The sequence below is a fragment of the Coenobita brevimanus genome, chromosome 44 (assembly GCF_032717465.1).
Source record: "Coenobita brevimanus isolate Jiangsu-jjx chromosome 44, ASM3271746v2, whole genome shotgun sequence".
In the NCBI taxonomy this organism is placed as follows: Eukaryota; Metazoa; Arthropoda; class Malacostraca; order Decapoda; family Coenobitidae; genus Coenobita; species Coenobita brevimanus.
In genome coordinates, this window is record NC_136997.1 from 18,812,834 (window position 1) to 18,829,570 (window position 16,737).

General features: G+C 42.0%; 1 protein-coding gene and 1 pseudogene across 1 annotated transcript in view; one reads left to right on the forward strand and one right to left on the reverse strand.

Moving 5' to 3' along the window:
• The window catches only part of LOC145397996 (glutamate receptor ionotropic, delta-2-like), a 176,039-nt gene extending 162,081 nt beyond the window's left edge, over window positions 1-13,958 (forward strand). The window contains exon 6 of the mRNA XM_080270963.1: window positions 13,827-13,958. Coding sequence (XP_080127089.1) covers window positions 13,827-13,958 — 132 coding nt within the window. The remainder of the gene's footprint in view (window positions 1-13,826) is intronic.
• Window positions 13,959-15,065: 1,107 nt separating this feature from the next.
• LOC145398224 (5S ribosomal RNA) lies at window positions 15,066-15,185 on the reverse strand (annotated as a pseudogene).
• Window positions 15,186-16,737: the final 1,552 nt, after the last annotated feature.

Here is a 16,737-nt window from a genome sequence, read left to right on the forward strand (position 1 = left end):
ACAGTAATATAGGCATTATAAGCATTGTTTCACTCACTACATCACCATTCATGACCTTTTTTTCCCCACATTACCTGATCATCATTTCTGACTGTTTCTTCCTCTAGTGCTATGTAACTTTGTCCTCCACATTGTCATCGATTGGGGAATCACTCTGGCCCTGAATGTCTTTATTGGCCAGGTCACTGGTAACAGGTGAATTGCCGAGACAATGGCGTGCAGGGGGGGGGTGAGGTTATGCAGTGTAAGGCATTGTCCCTGCTTGGCATCTTGTAGAGGAATAGAGGAAGGTGTCCCTGGTATACGTGCCAAAAATCACTCACAAAATCACTCGCGAAAATTGAAAATTGTGCAAATTAGGGATCCTTGCAGTGTTGCCGCGTTAATTCACATCGCCGGGACATGAGTTCACATCATGTGCGGACGTTAATTCACGTCTCCGGGACGGCGCGGGTTAATGCCCCTTGATGCCAACCGTACTTTAGGTGAAGTCAATGTCTCGGAGTAGTTTTCTGATAATATATTAAGCACCGTCTTACATCTTCACACAGCAGCCATTGACACCACCCGTGTCCAACCCAGCCAGTCGCTAACTGCTACTGCTCGACTCTCACCAGCTAGGCGGTTGGTGCAGCCACAAAATTCATAGTTCAGCAAAGTTTCAATCAAGCCAGACATAGCAAGCGATAGCAAGCGCTCAGTGATGCCCTACTTGGATCCTACTTACAACTACTTACATATTATACTTACACACTACATATTACAAATGGTTACAAACACACCCGGCCACTGCGTTACAAAGCTGTGACACCTGATTTTGTTTTTGTGTTTTTTGACGAACAAGGGAAATCCATTTTGGGAAGATATATTTCAATCACAACACATTAGGATCATTTCACAGCCCCATGCAACACCACAAGTGACAGAGCAGTTTTAATCTATCCCAAACACAACACAAGCATCTTTAGATGTTGGAAACACTCACATTACACCCATTTGTACAAATATATTTGTACGCTCCTGACAGGGAATCGAACCCTGGACCTCTTAGATAGAAGTCAGGCACTGATACTACTCGACCACGGCGTGATAAAAGCTGTGACACCTGATTTATTATTTTTTTTTTAATGAACCCGGTAAATCCATTATGGGAGGATATATTTCTTTCACAGCCCATTTGGATCATTTTACAGCCCCACGCAACTTGGCAAGTGACAGGGAAGTTTTAATCTATCCCATACACAACATGAACATATTTAGATGCTGGAGAGACACACATTACATGCGTGTGCACAAATATATTTGTACGGCCCTGATGCTCGTGTTGTGTCTGGGATAGATTAAAACTGCTCTGTCACCTGCCGAGTTGCGTGGGGCCGTGAAATGATCCTAATGTGTTGTGACTGAAATATACCCTCCTATAGTGGATTCACCTGGTTCATCAAAAAAAAATCAGGTGCCCCAGCTTTTATCACACCGTGGTCGAGTGATATCAGTGCCTGACTTCTATCTAAGAGGTCCAGAGTTTGATTCCCAGTCAGGAGCGTACAAATATATTTGTACACACGTGAGTAATGTGTGTCTCCAACATATAAAGATGTTCGTGTTGTGCCTGGGATAGATTAAAACTGCTCTGCCACTTGCCAAGTTACGTGGGGCTGTGAAATGATCCTAATGTCTTTTGATTGAATTATCTATCTATCTATATAGCCTACCTAGGCTGCTTCCCCCAAGGAAAGGAAGGTAGCTGAGACAGGATGACACACTTCCAATTTACTCATCCACTCAAACACATTCATTTGCATCTTAGTCCCAAAGGGGAGAAGGGACAGATCCTCAACTCACCACACCACACGAGGGTCAACTGCGTAGTACAATCAATGACATCCACAGCAGGGCCCGACAATACAGCTTGTTTATCGCTGCCACAACATAATGGACCCATCCCCTTACCCGCACCTGACCTGATCAGCTGATCAGACAAAATGCGGGAGAATACCCACTCAGGGATACGTGATTACATTTCCATTCACAATTACTCTTCATTCATTTCTATCACGCACAGCCACTCTTCCTTGCTCAACAGACATCCTTCTCGCATCCAACACTCTCTTCACACTGTCCATCCATCCTATTTGTGGTCTTCTTCTCAGCCTTGCACCTCTCACATCAGATTTAGTTATCTTTTTAACCAATAGTTTATTATCCATTCTCTCCATATGCCCAAAACATCGCAATGCCCTCACCTCAACTCAATCAGCCATCTCCCGAACAACTCCAGTTCTCCTTCGTACTTCATCATTTCTCACTCGATCCAAATGCTTCACTCCACACATACTCCTCAGGCATCTCATCTCTATTACATTCCAACTTTTCCCCTCTTCTACACCCATTTTCCATGTTTCAGCCCCATAATACGCAGTCATTACCACAACACCCTCATACAGCCTTCTCTTTACTTCCATTCTATGCAAACGACATCTAACCACTTTTTCATTCCTCCCAGCACCATTCCTTCTTCATTCATTCTAAACTTCAATTCTGCACCTATTCTTCCATCCACAGCAAACTGCGACCCTAAATACTTAAAACATTCTACCTCCTCAAGCAACTCACCATTCAAAACTATATTAATCTTTCTACCATCTACTAACCTCGTACACTTCATATTCTACTTTACTTTCAATTTTCTCCCTTCACACACCCTTCCAAACTCCTCTACCAACAATCTCTCCTCTGAATCAACCACCAGTGCAGTATCATCTGCAAACTGCAGCTGCTTCAGATCTCATTCTCTAACACTCTTACATTCACCTCCCTTAAAACACCATCCATATAAATATTAAACAACCAAGGCAACATCACACATCCCTGGCACAGCCCTACTCTCACGGGAAACCAATCACTCACAGTATTTCCCAATCTTACACATACTCTACTATTTACATAAAAACTGTTCACTCCTTTTAGTAATCTATCATCAAGTCCATACAATCTTAAAATAGTCCACAAAGCCTCCCTATCAATTCCATCATCCACTTTCTCTAAATCCATGAATGCCCCCAAATCCTTACCATTCGCTAAATATTTTTCACACACCGGTCTCACAGCAAACGCCTGATCCATGCATCCCCTCCCTCTTCTAAAGCCACACTGCTCATCTCCAGTCACTCCCTCTGTACCCTCTCTTACTGTACTAACACTCTGCCATACACCTTACCTACAACACTCAACAGACTTATAACCGTAAAGCTATTACATTCATATTTATCACCCTTACCTTTATACACTGGGGCAACACAAGCACTTGCTTAGTCAACTGGCACCATTTCTTGCACAAAGCACACAGTCAACCATCTTACTAGCCAGTCAACAATAGTCGCTCCACCACCTTTTAGGCATTCCACAGCACACCCATCCATACCTGCAGCTTTCCTTGTTTTTGTCTCTTTTACTGCCTCCTGCACGTCCTCCATCATGATCAAAGAATCATTCAGCTCTCCCAACACACCTTATTCCTTCCACCCTTCCATCTGCCGCAGTCTCAGCCACCCTTTCCTCCTCAACATTTTGCAATCTTTCAAAACACTCCGCCCATCTCTTCTTTACTGCATCCATCTCAGTTAACATCCTTCCATCCTCTGCTTTTAATAACTCTTCCTTCCCAGACTCTCCCTTTCACACCCTTTTCACCTCCATCCAAAACATTTTCCTATTCTGTTGAAAATTCTCAGTCAATCGCCTACCTCACCTCTCATCTACTGCCACTTTAGCATCACGCACAGCCCTTCTCGCCCTATTCCTCTTTTCCTTATATATACCTCTCATATGACACCTCATCCTTCCTCTGCAGCCACACTTCATATGCATGCCTGCGCCACAGCCATACTTCCTCGCACCACCATTCACTTCCCTATCTTACACCACCACCCACTCATCTCACATCACACACCTCTTCCTCATGCCCCACCACAGCACTCTTAAACAACTGCCATTCCTCCTCCTCACTGCCATTTTCCTGATCTTTCACTATGTTCCATTCATCTTCCATCTTCTCCTGAAACTCTGTCATTTTCTCTTTTTTATCCAACTCACACACTTTAAAAACCTCCCAGCCACACCTGACTCACCTAGTTCTCACCCATCTCTTACCTACTCTCAACTTTCCCTTCACCAGGTAATGGTCAGACATACTCGTACTTCCACTCTCCCCTCTCAAAACTCTCACATCCAACAATCTTCCTATTACATTCCTGGACACAACCACATAGTCCATCAGCGCTCTATCAACAACCCTTCCACCCTCCTGTCTCACCCATGTATACTTAATTCCACCCTCCCGTTTCACCCATGTATTTCTTCTCAAACAAGGTATTTCCAATCACCATCTCTCGCTCAGCGCACATCCCTATCATTCGTTCCCCATTTTCATTTCTTCCAGGCACAACATACATACCAGCTACACCTTCAACTGCTACATTTCCCACTCTAGCATTCAGATCTCCCATCATTACCACATTCACATTCGCTCCAAAACTCTGCAGACACTCATCAACATCATTCCAGAAGGACTTCCTCTCTTCTTCATCCCTTTCACTACCAGGCCCATATGCACTCACAAATACCCACAACTCACGTTCAGATTTCGCTTTCACCCACATCAGTCTCGATGACACCTCCTTCCATTCAGTTATAGACTGCTGTACTTCCTTGTTCACTAACAAGGCCACACCTTGTCTTGCCCTTCCTCTTTCAGCATCTGACAATCTTCCATTCACACTTCCAAACTTAGACTCACCTTTCTTTGTCATCTTTGTTTCACTCAAAGCTAACACATCCAACTTTTTTCGCACAAACATTCTCCCAATCTCCTCCCCTTTAGCCTCAATCGTACTACATCCACGCAAATTCATTGACCTAATCTTCTGGGTACGGGGATGACTTCATCCCCCATCCTTTTCTATATCCTCCCATAATGAATTTAACTGGTTCAACAAGAAAATCATGTCATAGCTTTTATCACCTCGTGGTCGAGTGGTATCAGAGCCTGACTTCTATCTAAGAGGTCCAGGGTTCGATTCCCAGTTAGGAACGTACAAATTTATATGTACATGCGCGTGTAATGTGTTTCTCTCCGACACACACACACACACACACACACACATATATATATATATATATATATATATATATATAAAACAGAACACAGAAAGGGAAAACAAATTAATAAAAAAAATATCCATACACTAGATTAATGGCGTCCTCCATTCAAAAAATGTCTGTAACAGTTGGATTTAAACAGCTGTAGGTTGAAGTCTGGGGGGAAACAATTCCGGGGAAGCGAGTTCCAGAGAGATGCAGTTCGGCGAATAAAAGAATTCTGATAAGCAGAATTTCTGCAATTTGGTTGTGTGACATTCCAGTCCTGAGCTCTACCAGATTCCCGTTTAGCACGAGGGAAGGTATGGAGAGGTGGGACAATGGACCAAACATCGTCTGAGCATTTGCCATAAAAATGTTTGTAAAATAATGAAAGGGAGGCAACATTCCTTACTTGTAGAGGAGGTAGTTTATTTATAATAGCAAGGTTATTAATAATTCCAGCAGCTTTGTTCTGAATTTTGTCTAGTTGTTTTAGTGCAACCTCCCGACATCCATTCCACAAGGGTGAGCAATATACCAGCTAAGAACGCACATAACTCTTATAACTTATAGCTAACTGCTCGTCAGTGAAGAAGGTACGGACTCTGTACAATATTCCAAATTTCTTTGAGGCTTTTTTAGCAAGTATATCTGACATCAATGGTCCAGCTGAGGGCACTGTTAACTGAGATTCCGAGAATCTCAGTGCTTTTGGAGATGGGAATATACGAATCTCGTAATATCTGTGTATTAGAAAATTTTATGTATTTGGTTTTACTGGCATTAAATGAGACAAGGTTGTTTTGTTCCCATTCATTGATCGTAGATAAGCCTTTACTGAGTTGAGAGTTAGAGATATTAGACTTTGTAAATCGGTGTTTGAGTGTCAATGAACTGTAAAGTGTTGAGTCATCTGCATATGAATGGATGGGATTGTGGGTGACAAATGAGAAATCATTAATGTGAACCAGGAACAGGGTTTGCACCAGAACTGATCCCTATGGCACGCCGGCGTAATTGAGTGGAAATTGGAATATACATCATCTACTTTTACCTTACTTTTCTGTCGCTAAAATATGAGGAAAACAGAAGAATAAAAGACGTTAGTCCATAGCAGGGTAGTTTGGACAGCAAGGAATGGTGCTACACTCTGTCGAAACCTGTAAAAATATCAAGGGCTAATGCATGAGTTTCTTCATGTTGGTCAATTGACTGATGGATGGTATGAGTCAAGAGACTGAGTATGTCAATGGTGAATCTTTCGTGGCAAAAATCATATTGTCTATCACTAATTAAGCTGTTGGATTCAAGATGTTTATCTATGTGCTCATTATGTAAAATTTCAAATACTCGTACTTTACCAAGAGATGTGACAGCTGTTTGTCTGGAATCAGAGGGGTAAGAGGAACTTCTTTCCTTTGGAATTGGATGGGTGTTGGCTTCTTTCCATGAATTAGGGAATGAAGAAGTACGTTTGCATAGTCTAAATAATTTAGCTAGAACAGAGGCAAGTTCTGGAGAACACTTTTTCAAAACAATTGACGGAATTTCATCTGGGCCTGGATCTTTGTTGGTTGGTTAATTGTCTAGGATGGATTTTACGAATCTAGTCTGTATTTTAAGTGGAATAATTTCGGGATTCGGTTGTTTTGTCGGGGAGCAGTTTTCAGGGAGGGGTTGTATTGTGCCAGTAGGATTAGGTTAGTGGTTTATGTTTGGAGATCTAAGAAGCATTCTAGAAATTTCAGGTCTGTCTGATTTTCTCTGTTTCTTACCATAGGACTGAGAATAGTGTAATATGAATGTTATTTGCTTTTGGCAACCTTATGGGACAGAGAGATATAGATAGATAGACGGCAGAAGGTTGCTAAATTCACTTCACGTGGCAGTAGGCAGGGATTTGGAGAGAGAGAGAGAGAGAGAGAGAGAGAGAGAGAGAGAGAGAGAGAGAGAGAGAGAGAGAGAGAGAGAGATCCACGATTAACTAGACTGGGATCGGTTTCAGTGTTTAATATCAAAAAAGAGATTCACTGTGAAATGCTGAAAGTTTTTTTTTATCATAATTATATATATATATATATATATATATATATATATATATATATATATATATATATATATATATATATATATATATATATATATATATATATATATATATATATTGTTACGGAACAGAGAGAGATAATGAACACTTCAAGTGAGAATACTAAAATCACTACTGTCCCGCAAAGTTCCAGGTTCAAAACAAAAGAGTTAGGTAAGATTACAAATTAAAGTTCAATGCTCAACTAACAACTAAACATTCAGGACTCATAAGGGTAATGTAATGGCAAAAAACAGGTTAAATATATGGTTAACTGCAATACCCTCTATTAACACAAATTTAGCAAGAGTAAATTTATCTAAGTCAGCCCTGATAAAATGAGAAAACCGGATAATGCTCAGTTAATGAAAGATATATTATTACAGATACAAAATATTAATGATGACTGACATCAAAAACTCCACACGAATCACAAAAACCTCACCAGGCCTACGAATTAACACCTCATGCTACACAGCACAAGAAAAATGGTAACAACACTTATACTCAAATTACACAGCAGCTAGATGGTTGGAGACTTCCTGAGCACTCACAAAAATAATAACAACTGTACATGGGAGGACAGAGATGTGAACAAAATGAGGAGTAGATCTAAGTGGCAATTAATGCAGAGACTGAGCTCATTATATAGGGGCCGGCAGAGCTTGATACAACTTGTAAGAAGGACGCGCAAATGAAGCCATAGGGGACAAAGAGTTGACACTCCTGCTCTGAACAACAGAAAGAACGACTTACTCTACTATAAGGGAGAAGAAGAGGGGATTGAGGTAGAACACGGAAGCTTGGTCACTATGGAAGCCACGAGGCGAATCGTGATCAAACATGCAGCATACTGTACGTTAGAATTATACAAAGGATGATGAAATCATAGGCAATGTAACAATATATATATATATATATATATATATATATATATATATATATATATATATATATATATATATATATATATATAGTGGTAGCTGGGGGCACTCACCATCCACTCACTTGATGTAGTGCTGCTCTCGGGTGTTTGCCCTTTCCACTCCATCCTTCTCTCCTTCCATTCTCTTCTGTCTTTCGTTCCTCCATTCTTTCCATATCCTTCTGCCTACGGGTGACTTTACACTCTCTCTTCTGTCTTTCTTTCCTTCATTCTTTCCTCTTCCTTCAGCCTGTGGGTGACTCTACACTGAGTGACAAGCCAAATGGTTTCCTGTACACTAGGAAACCATTTTCTACGCTGGGTGGTAACTATATAACCGAATTTTGGCGCCTGGTGGTTTAGTGGGTAATTATTGCGCTCCAATCGGATTGAGCTGGTGAAGGTTTATATCCAAGAGATGCTTGGGGTTGATTTCTCATGTAATACCACTTAAGGATGAGTGAGGCTGGTCACTCTCATCTTAAATGTCGGGACCAACTGCCTAGCCCCGAACACCGACGCTCCTCATGGGGCAATGTAAGATTGGATAATAGATATATATATATATATATATATATATATATGGTAACATAAAACATCTATCTATCTATCTATCTATATACCTAGGCTGCTTCCCCCAAGGAAAGGGAGGTAAACATGAATATGAATAATTATTCATTATTATGTGACACTGCTTCCGTTTGTTATTTCTTTTAGACATTTCTTCACATCGTTCGTTGCGTTGCTGTTGACACACACACACATACACACACACACACACACACACACACACACACACACACACACACACACACACACACACACACACACACACACACACACACACACACACACACATGAACCTGAGCACCAGCACTCCAGTCTCTACCCACTAGTTTTCCTCACCCCCTCATTCACACGACTGCTACTTATTGACACCGCCCTCCTTCCCAAGAAATAATTAGTCATCGTTGGCTGAAGTTGTGCAGTCAGGGAAAGTTCCGCATTACCCACGTCCCGAAGCACTGGTGTGAGACAGATGAATGTGAAGCAGCAGCCAGACCCCATATGTCTGGTCACTGTGAGTGTGGATGGGGAGGCGGGGGACTGGGGGCAGAGGAAGGTTTAGTGATAGACTGGGAATCACGTGTAGGTGTGCAATGTAGCCTGTGACTTAGAAGGTGTGTTGGACTTAATTTCGTAAGGATAGATGATAATATGATGCTAGCATTTTATGGAAAAAAAAAAAAAAAAAAGGTAAATGTCTGTAGTGTTGTCAGGAAAATTATGGAAGCTTGCAGGGTTCGGACATAGGTTTGAATGCTTGAATTCCTTCTCGTATTTAACATGAGACGATTCCCCAGGAGATATTCGTAACGGTATAACGTATATGTATATTTTGTGTTGAAAACAAAACCACTATATTATCTACGGTCTCTGTCTGTCTGTCTGTCTGTCTCTCTCTCTCTCTCTCTCTCTCTCTCTCTCTCTCTCTCTCTCTCTCTCTTGTATATGTATTTATGTATATATGTAAATTCGAATAAATTTATTTATCCTTTGGCGTTCCACTGTAAACATCCGCCTTCAAACATTTCCAGTGTTATTCTGGTAATTATTCATCTCAAACTTAGAGTCAAGGGTAGTGTGTAATAATAAAATATGTATATGAGCTATTAACAGTTTCTTCGTTTTCCTACAGACAGAATGGCATGGGAAGTCCTTCTTATAAAATCAGTTGCTGTAACTATCATTCCTGTCGAACATTACAAAACGAAGCCAAAGAAGCATACCTTTGACAGTAAACATGTATTGATACTGTGACATGAGCAACTCTCCAAACCCTACCACCCCCGGCCACCCTCCCTCCCACTTACAGTTACCAGACAAGTGGGGTCTTGCTGTTGCTTCGTGACTATTCGTTGACCACCGGTGCTCCGAACAGTGGGTAATGCGGAACTTTTCCTGACTGTACCAAATTGAGCCTGAGAACTTAAGTCTCAGACTGTTCCAGTAATACCAAAAAGTATCCAAACGTTACATTTGTATCCAAACTAGAAATATTTCTTCCATTTTCCTCGGGACCTGCATATCAGCTGAGCTATAAAGCTGGTCCATGACTAGACACATAAAAGTTCTACGTCATAATTAAAGAGACTGCGGGAAATCAGAGTGTCACGACTGATTATTAGAGGTAAATATTAATTATGCTTATTGTTATGGTATACTGTAGGCACAGACTATAAATACAAAAATAAATATAAATATATACATACCTATCTGTCTAATTATAACTATATATCCATATCTATCTATATAGATAGACAGAGATAGATATCTAACTATAACTATATATATATATATGTGTATATAGATATGCGTATATACTCTGCCTATGCCGTTATTTCGTAAATGCAACTATCATGGAACCATAAGGGTATATGTCGGAGAAAGGAGTCAGAGTACCGTGCAAGCTGCTACTAGAACAATACTAGACACTTCCACATCTCATCCATCCTCTTCACCGTCCCCAAATCCTCCACCCCTCCTTTCCCACCCTTCCGCATCTGTGTGTGTGTGTGTGTGTGTGTGTGTGTGTGTGTGTGTGTGTGTGTGTGTGTGTGTGTGTGTGTGTGTGCATATATCTGTTATCTAATTGTTCTTACCTAATTGTATCTTTACAGGAATTAGTCAAGCTCGTACTGTCCCGTGCATTAAACCATTTTATCATACATAGCCTTAAATCTATGAATAGTTTTGGCACGCATTATTTCATTCGGTAGCGCATTCCACTGATCAATTGCCCTATTTGGGAAACTGAATTTCCTTACGTCTTTCTCACCTCCCTTTTTATAATTTTTTTTTTCCAGTGTCCTCTTGCTCATGCTTCCCCAAAGGTTATATACTCATTGATGTCTATTCTTTCTGTCCCTGAGATGTATTTATATAGCGTCATCGTGTTTCCTTTTCCTTCTCTCTTGTAGTATTGGTAGGTTCAGTTTTGCTAGTTTTTCGTCATAGCTTAGATCCTTTAGGCTTGGTACCCATTTTGTAGCAGCCCATTGTACTTTTTAAATCTTATCTATGTGTTTTTTGAAATGAGGATTCCAGACCACTGTTGCAAATGCTAGGGTTGGTCTGATGAATGAGGTAATTAGCTTTCTCGGCATGCCTTCATTTATATATGTGAATGCTATTCTCATATTAGCAGGCAGAGTGTGCGTGTTTCGTACCTTCTCATTTATGTGGTCTAGAGAGGCAGAGAGCGTGGCAGGAGGAACCGGTTCTGGGTCAGTCTGTGTTTCAACAGAGCACATTATGGGACGGAACATCAGCGCCAAAGCATAGGACCTATTCAGGGTGGGAGATGCATGCAACTCCTTCACCTTTTTCCTAACTTCGTAGTAGGAGATGCACTCGGTCGCTTTCACCGCGCAGACTTCTTTCTCCTCCTTCCACTTGGGACAGTCCCTAGGGGAAGTGGAGTGAGCACCCTTGCAATAATTGCAACAAACTGTCTTCGATGTGAAGTATTTAGCATCGTGAACCTGTGCTGCACATTTCCCACACACTGGTTGTGAAGCCCGACAAGTCTTATCTGTATGTCCATAGAGCTGACATTTCAAACAGTTAAGTGGGTTAGGGATATACGGTCTTAGGTTAATAATTTCTTAACCAACTGTGACCCACGAAGGGAGTGCAACCTTGCCAAAAGTCAGTACAATTATTGCAATTTTCTTCCTTATGCTTTCCATGAACCTGGTGATAAGTATGCATCAGTGACATCTTGCATAGCAAATTCACGTATGATATCGTCCTCTTCCATGACCATGAGATCCCTGCAAGTGATAATTCCCTTGCAGGAATTCATGGAAACCTGGATCTTTCACTTGACATCTTAACAATGAAACTTGCACAGATTTAACAAGTCCTGTACCTGAGAGGAATTGAAAGTCTTTATAAGGAAGTCTCCATCTGCAAGTTTTTTTTTTTTTTACGTGTTCCACTTCCACTGCCCAGCCATCAATGACCTTCTTTATAACAAAGGGATTGAGACTGCTCAAGGGAGTAGAACCAAGAGCATGAAGGATTATAAATGACACATTATTTACAGAGATGTCCAGCGTGGTTCGTGTCTGGGCCGTTCAGGCTGGAGGTGGTCAGGCCGTCTATCCGTCAGGGTGTCGTCAGGACCACCTCCCCCCGAGAAAGCGGGGGGTGGCGGCAGGGTCCGGCATTTTAACCCCCCCCCCAACGGGGGTAGTGGGATGGAAGAGGAAAGACGAGCAAGGGACAAACAACCCGAGACCAAGCAGCTAAGGCTGAGGTTGCCCTCTCAAACCTCTCCGAGGATGCCTGACCGTGTTAATTCATGCACCAGAGTGATCAGTGGGTGGGAGGGGGGAACCCTCCGTGGGCAGAAGGCAAAGACAATCTTACTATATAGGAACAGACACCTACTGTTCCTAGCTATCAGGGAGGGGAGGAAAGTGTGAAACTTCACCAGAATGGTGAAATGTATATATATATATATATATATATATATATATATATATATATATATATATATATATATATATATATATATATATATATATATATATATATATATATATTTACCGGTGCGGCAGCCCTGAAAGCTAGAGGAGAGAGCAGAGTAAGACACGTCTGAGCTCCCCGCGACCATGCAACAAAGTCCTACGTGGTAGGAGTTTCAAAATAATCATGCAGCGAGACCTGTAGTATTATGATATGAACGCTATTACACCCCTTGCTATTTTATGTATTTTAGCAAACGTTCTGCAATATTTTTGAGTAAATCATGTCAAGCAAACTGGTATAATAATTAATGATTACATTATTGAAGAATTTATGTATTATTCACTAACAATTATCATGGAAGTGATTTTAGAAAGCATGCAACTGTGTGACTCAGGAAGAGGTGACCGTCTTCAATTGACTTACCAGGTGAACATTGGCAACGTCTGGGAGTTTGTGGCCAAGGCACAGCACCGGCAACTATACCATATTTAACAAGGAAGGAAGCAACAATATTTGTGTGTGTGTGTGTGTGTGTGTGTGTGTGTGTGTGAGAGAGAGAGAGAGAGAGAAAGATCTGCAAACGAGGCACAGAAGGGAATGGGGTGTCCACGAAAGAGAACAGTGTTGTAGAGCTTAGGCCTGTCTGTTGTCTTCGGGTGGGAAGCGGCACAGCACATTCACTGCTATGGCAGATGAGGTGTAGCTGTGTATGGAAGCTGCATTGTGCAGTGGCTGTGACAGCTGGAGCACCGCGCAAGGCTGGTAGCCTACTGGTCTGTCTGGAGTTTGTGCTGTTGGATAGGAAGTTGTCATGAAGCCAACAGGTCTATTTCTCCCCCTCACATCTACTCGACTAAACATTGGCATTTTTTTTTTTTTTTCGAAGAATGACATCCCTGTCTAAAAGAAAAAAGGGTCTGCTTACTTTTTCATGTTGCTCGTCTAAACTTATAAAAGTACACGTGTTGAGCAGTTGCAATGAACAACAAACATTTCCTTTTTAATATTATCATGCCATGAACGTATTTCTTTACTCTCTGTCTACCAGTGTACTAGATATATTTTCTCCAAAGAGCACGACACAGCTTATGTGTGTGTTAAGCAAGTGAGTCTTGGCATGTAACTGTTTCTCAGGTTCGTGGTGACGGGGTGCTGAACCTGGGGCAACTACAGGGCGCCTTCTTCTTGCTGGCGCTGGGCCTGGTTGCTTCCTCTTTCGCCTTGATGCTGGAACACCTCGTCTGGCCAGGTGTAGCCTGGCCTTAAACCTTCCTTCATCCTGCATCACCCCAATCTTCCGTCCATCCTGCCTCACCTTAGCCCTCCCTCCACCCTACCTCGCCCCAGCCCTCCCTTTACCCTGACTCACCCTAGCCCTCACTCCACCCTGACTCTCCTCATCCCTCCCTTCATCTTGCCTCACCTCAGCCTCCCACCACCTGGCTCATTCCAGCACTTCCTCCACTCTGCCTCTCCCTAGTACTCTCTCCACCTTGCCTCTCATTGTCCCACCCACCACCATGTCACTCCCCAACCTTTCCTCATCTGTGCCTCAGTCCAGCACTCCCTCCACCCTGCCTCATTTCATCCTCCCACTCCACACCAAAAACTTTCTAGCAAGGGCAGATGTGGCTGTGAATTTGTATGACAATAATCCATTTAAGTGGCTTTACTGAAGGAGGGTGGATGCAAGCTAGTACTTCTGTGGGCTACAGTGACTCTCATGTCCTGCTCGCAACCGGCCACGCATGCAAGTTTGGTGTGGACGTGGCCTTACCCGAGGTATCCTCGTCATTTGTTTTTGTCCTTTAATAAATACTTGATAAACTGCGTACGACCTTCCTTTGACCTTTTCTCTAAATACGCGCACACGCGCGAGTGTGTGTGTGTGTGTGTGTGTGTATGTGTCATTCCTTCAGAAATGAACTGCACCTGATCCAGTGATACGTTATAATAATTTCCTTGTGGTAATGGTAGTAATGATGGTGATGACTGTCTTCCCATCTTGCCTGCTTTGGAAACCATAGCCGGAAGGATAAGCAACATGCATTTCTTGGTTGCAGTGTTGCTCGTCTTATCTGAGAAATAATGACGGTGATGATGGTGAGCGAGAAAGTAATGGCTGTCATTGCATGATAAAAATAGCAATTCATGTTGTCTAAACCATTTTGGAAGTTTCATGAGGGATAGCAGAAGACAAGCCCCATAAGGTTAACGGCTGATATAAATATAAATATATATATATATATAAATATATATATATATTTTCATTTTCATTCATTGCCAGACGCCATGTATCCAAAACGGGGTGGCCAAGGGCTTAGAGTTAACTGTTTTACAGCGAGGGGCACTTATCCTCCACCAACCCCACTTGACACATGGGAATGCCAACATCATCTGGTGTCACCCATCCAAGTACTAACCAGACCCAACGTTGCTTAACTTCGCTGATCGGACGGGAAGCGGTGTACTCAACGTGGTATGCCCATATATATATATATATATATATATATATATATATATATATATATATATATATAAATATAAATATATATATACTGTATATATATATATATATATATATATATATATATATATACATATATATATATACAATGAAGGTAATGGTGAGCGTTCTAGAAGGTACAGCAAATAGAAAAAGTATATATTGACGAGATGCAATTTGGGTTTATGCCAGGCAAAGTGACAACTGATGTCATTTTCATTGTTCGACAACTTAAAAAATATATATATTGGATTAAAAAAAAGGAACTGTTCTTTGTTTTTTGTTGATTTGGAGAAGACCTTTGACTGAGTCCCTAGAGAGGTGGTGAAGTCAGCAAAGAGAATGCTCGGGATCGAGGAGTGGCTGGTTAGGGTGGTTATGGCCTTGTATGTTGGTGTTCGCACCCAGGTAAGGGTGAATGGAGATTTAAGTGATGAGTTTTCCGTGAATGTTGGTGTGCACCAGGGGTCACTTTTCAGCCCCTTGTTGTTTATCTTGGTACTTGAAACCCTCTAACGTGACTTCAGAAATGGACACCCTTGGGAGATGTTGTATGATGATGATTTGATGTTGATTGCAGCGAATGAAAGTAATGAAAGATTTAGGAAGTGGAGAGAAGGTATGGGGCACAAGAGCTTAAGAGTAAATGCTGATGAAACAAAAGTGATGGTATCTAGAGCTGGTGGCGGTACTGTCAAGAAAGAGGGAGAATGGCCACGTGCGATTTGTCGCCAGGGCATGGGAAGTAATATCAATATTGTGCAGTGTCTGTAATGAACAAGTGTATAAGAGATATGGTGGTATTAGAAGTAGACAGCGAGGTATTGTTGATTTCATGTGTGCGGTGTGTTGGGGAGAGCAGGTGGAGATTGTCAGGCATGAAAGAATTGAACTTGCTGCTGAGTCTCTTCAGTGTGTGGAACAGTTATGTGCTGGAGGTGGGGCTGGAGCTTGCTCTATGACTACAGTGAGGAGTGATTGGAAGAAGTTCAGGGAGCTGTGTTGCCTCTCCTGACACTGATAGGGCTCTCCCTCCATGTTAAGGGATCTTTGTATGCAGCATGTGTTAGGAGTGTAATGCTGTAAGGTAGTGAGACTTGGGCAGTAAAGGAAGAGTATATTCACAGGCTCAACCGCACAGAAATGATAACGATTAGGAAAATGTGCAGTGTGTCCCCGAGTGTGAGGCCTGGGGGGGCTAGGTTTACAATGGAAGAGTTGGGGATAGGATAGGACTGGAGTGTACTGATGTTGCGATGAGGAAAAGTAGATTGAGATGGTTTGGGCATGTGGAGAGGATGGGGGATGATAACTGGGTGAGAAAGTGAGAAGTGTTAATGTTAGGGTAGGGTTGTGAGAGACAGACAGAAAAAACCTAGGATGAGGTCACTGAGTGTGCCCTCAGGGATAAGGAACTGAATTAGGAAGCCGCCAGAGATCGAGCAGCACGGAGAGCTGCCATTAGGTGACCAAAGCCAATGCATGCAAGCATGTTGGAGCCCTCAAAAACGATCTCTCTCATTATATATTGTGGGGTGG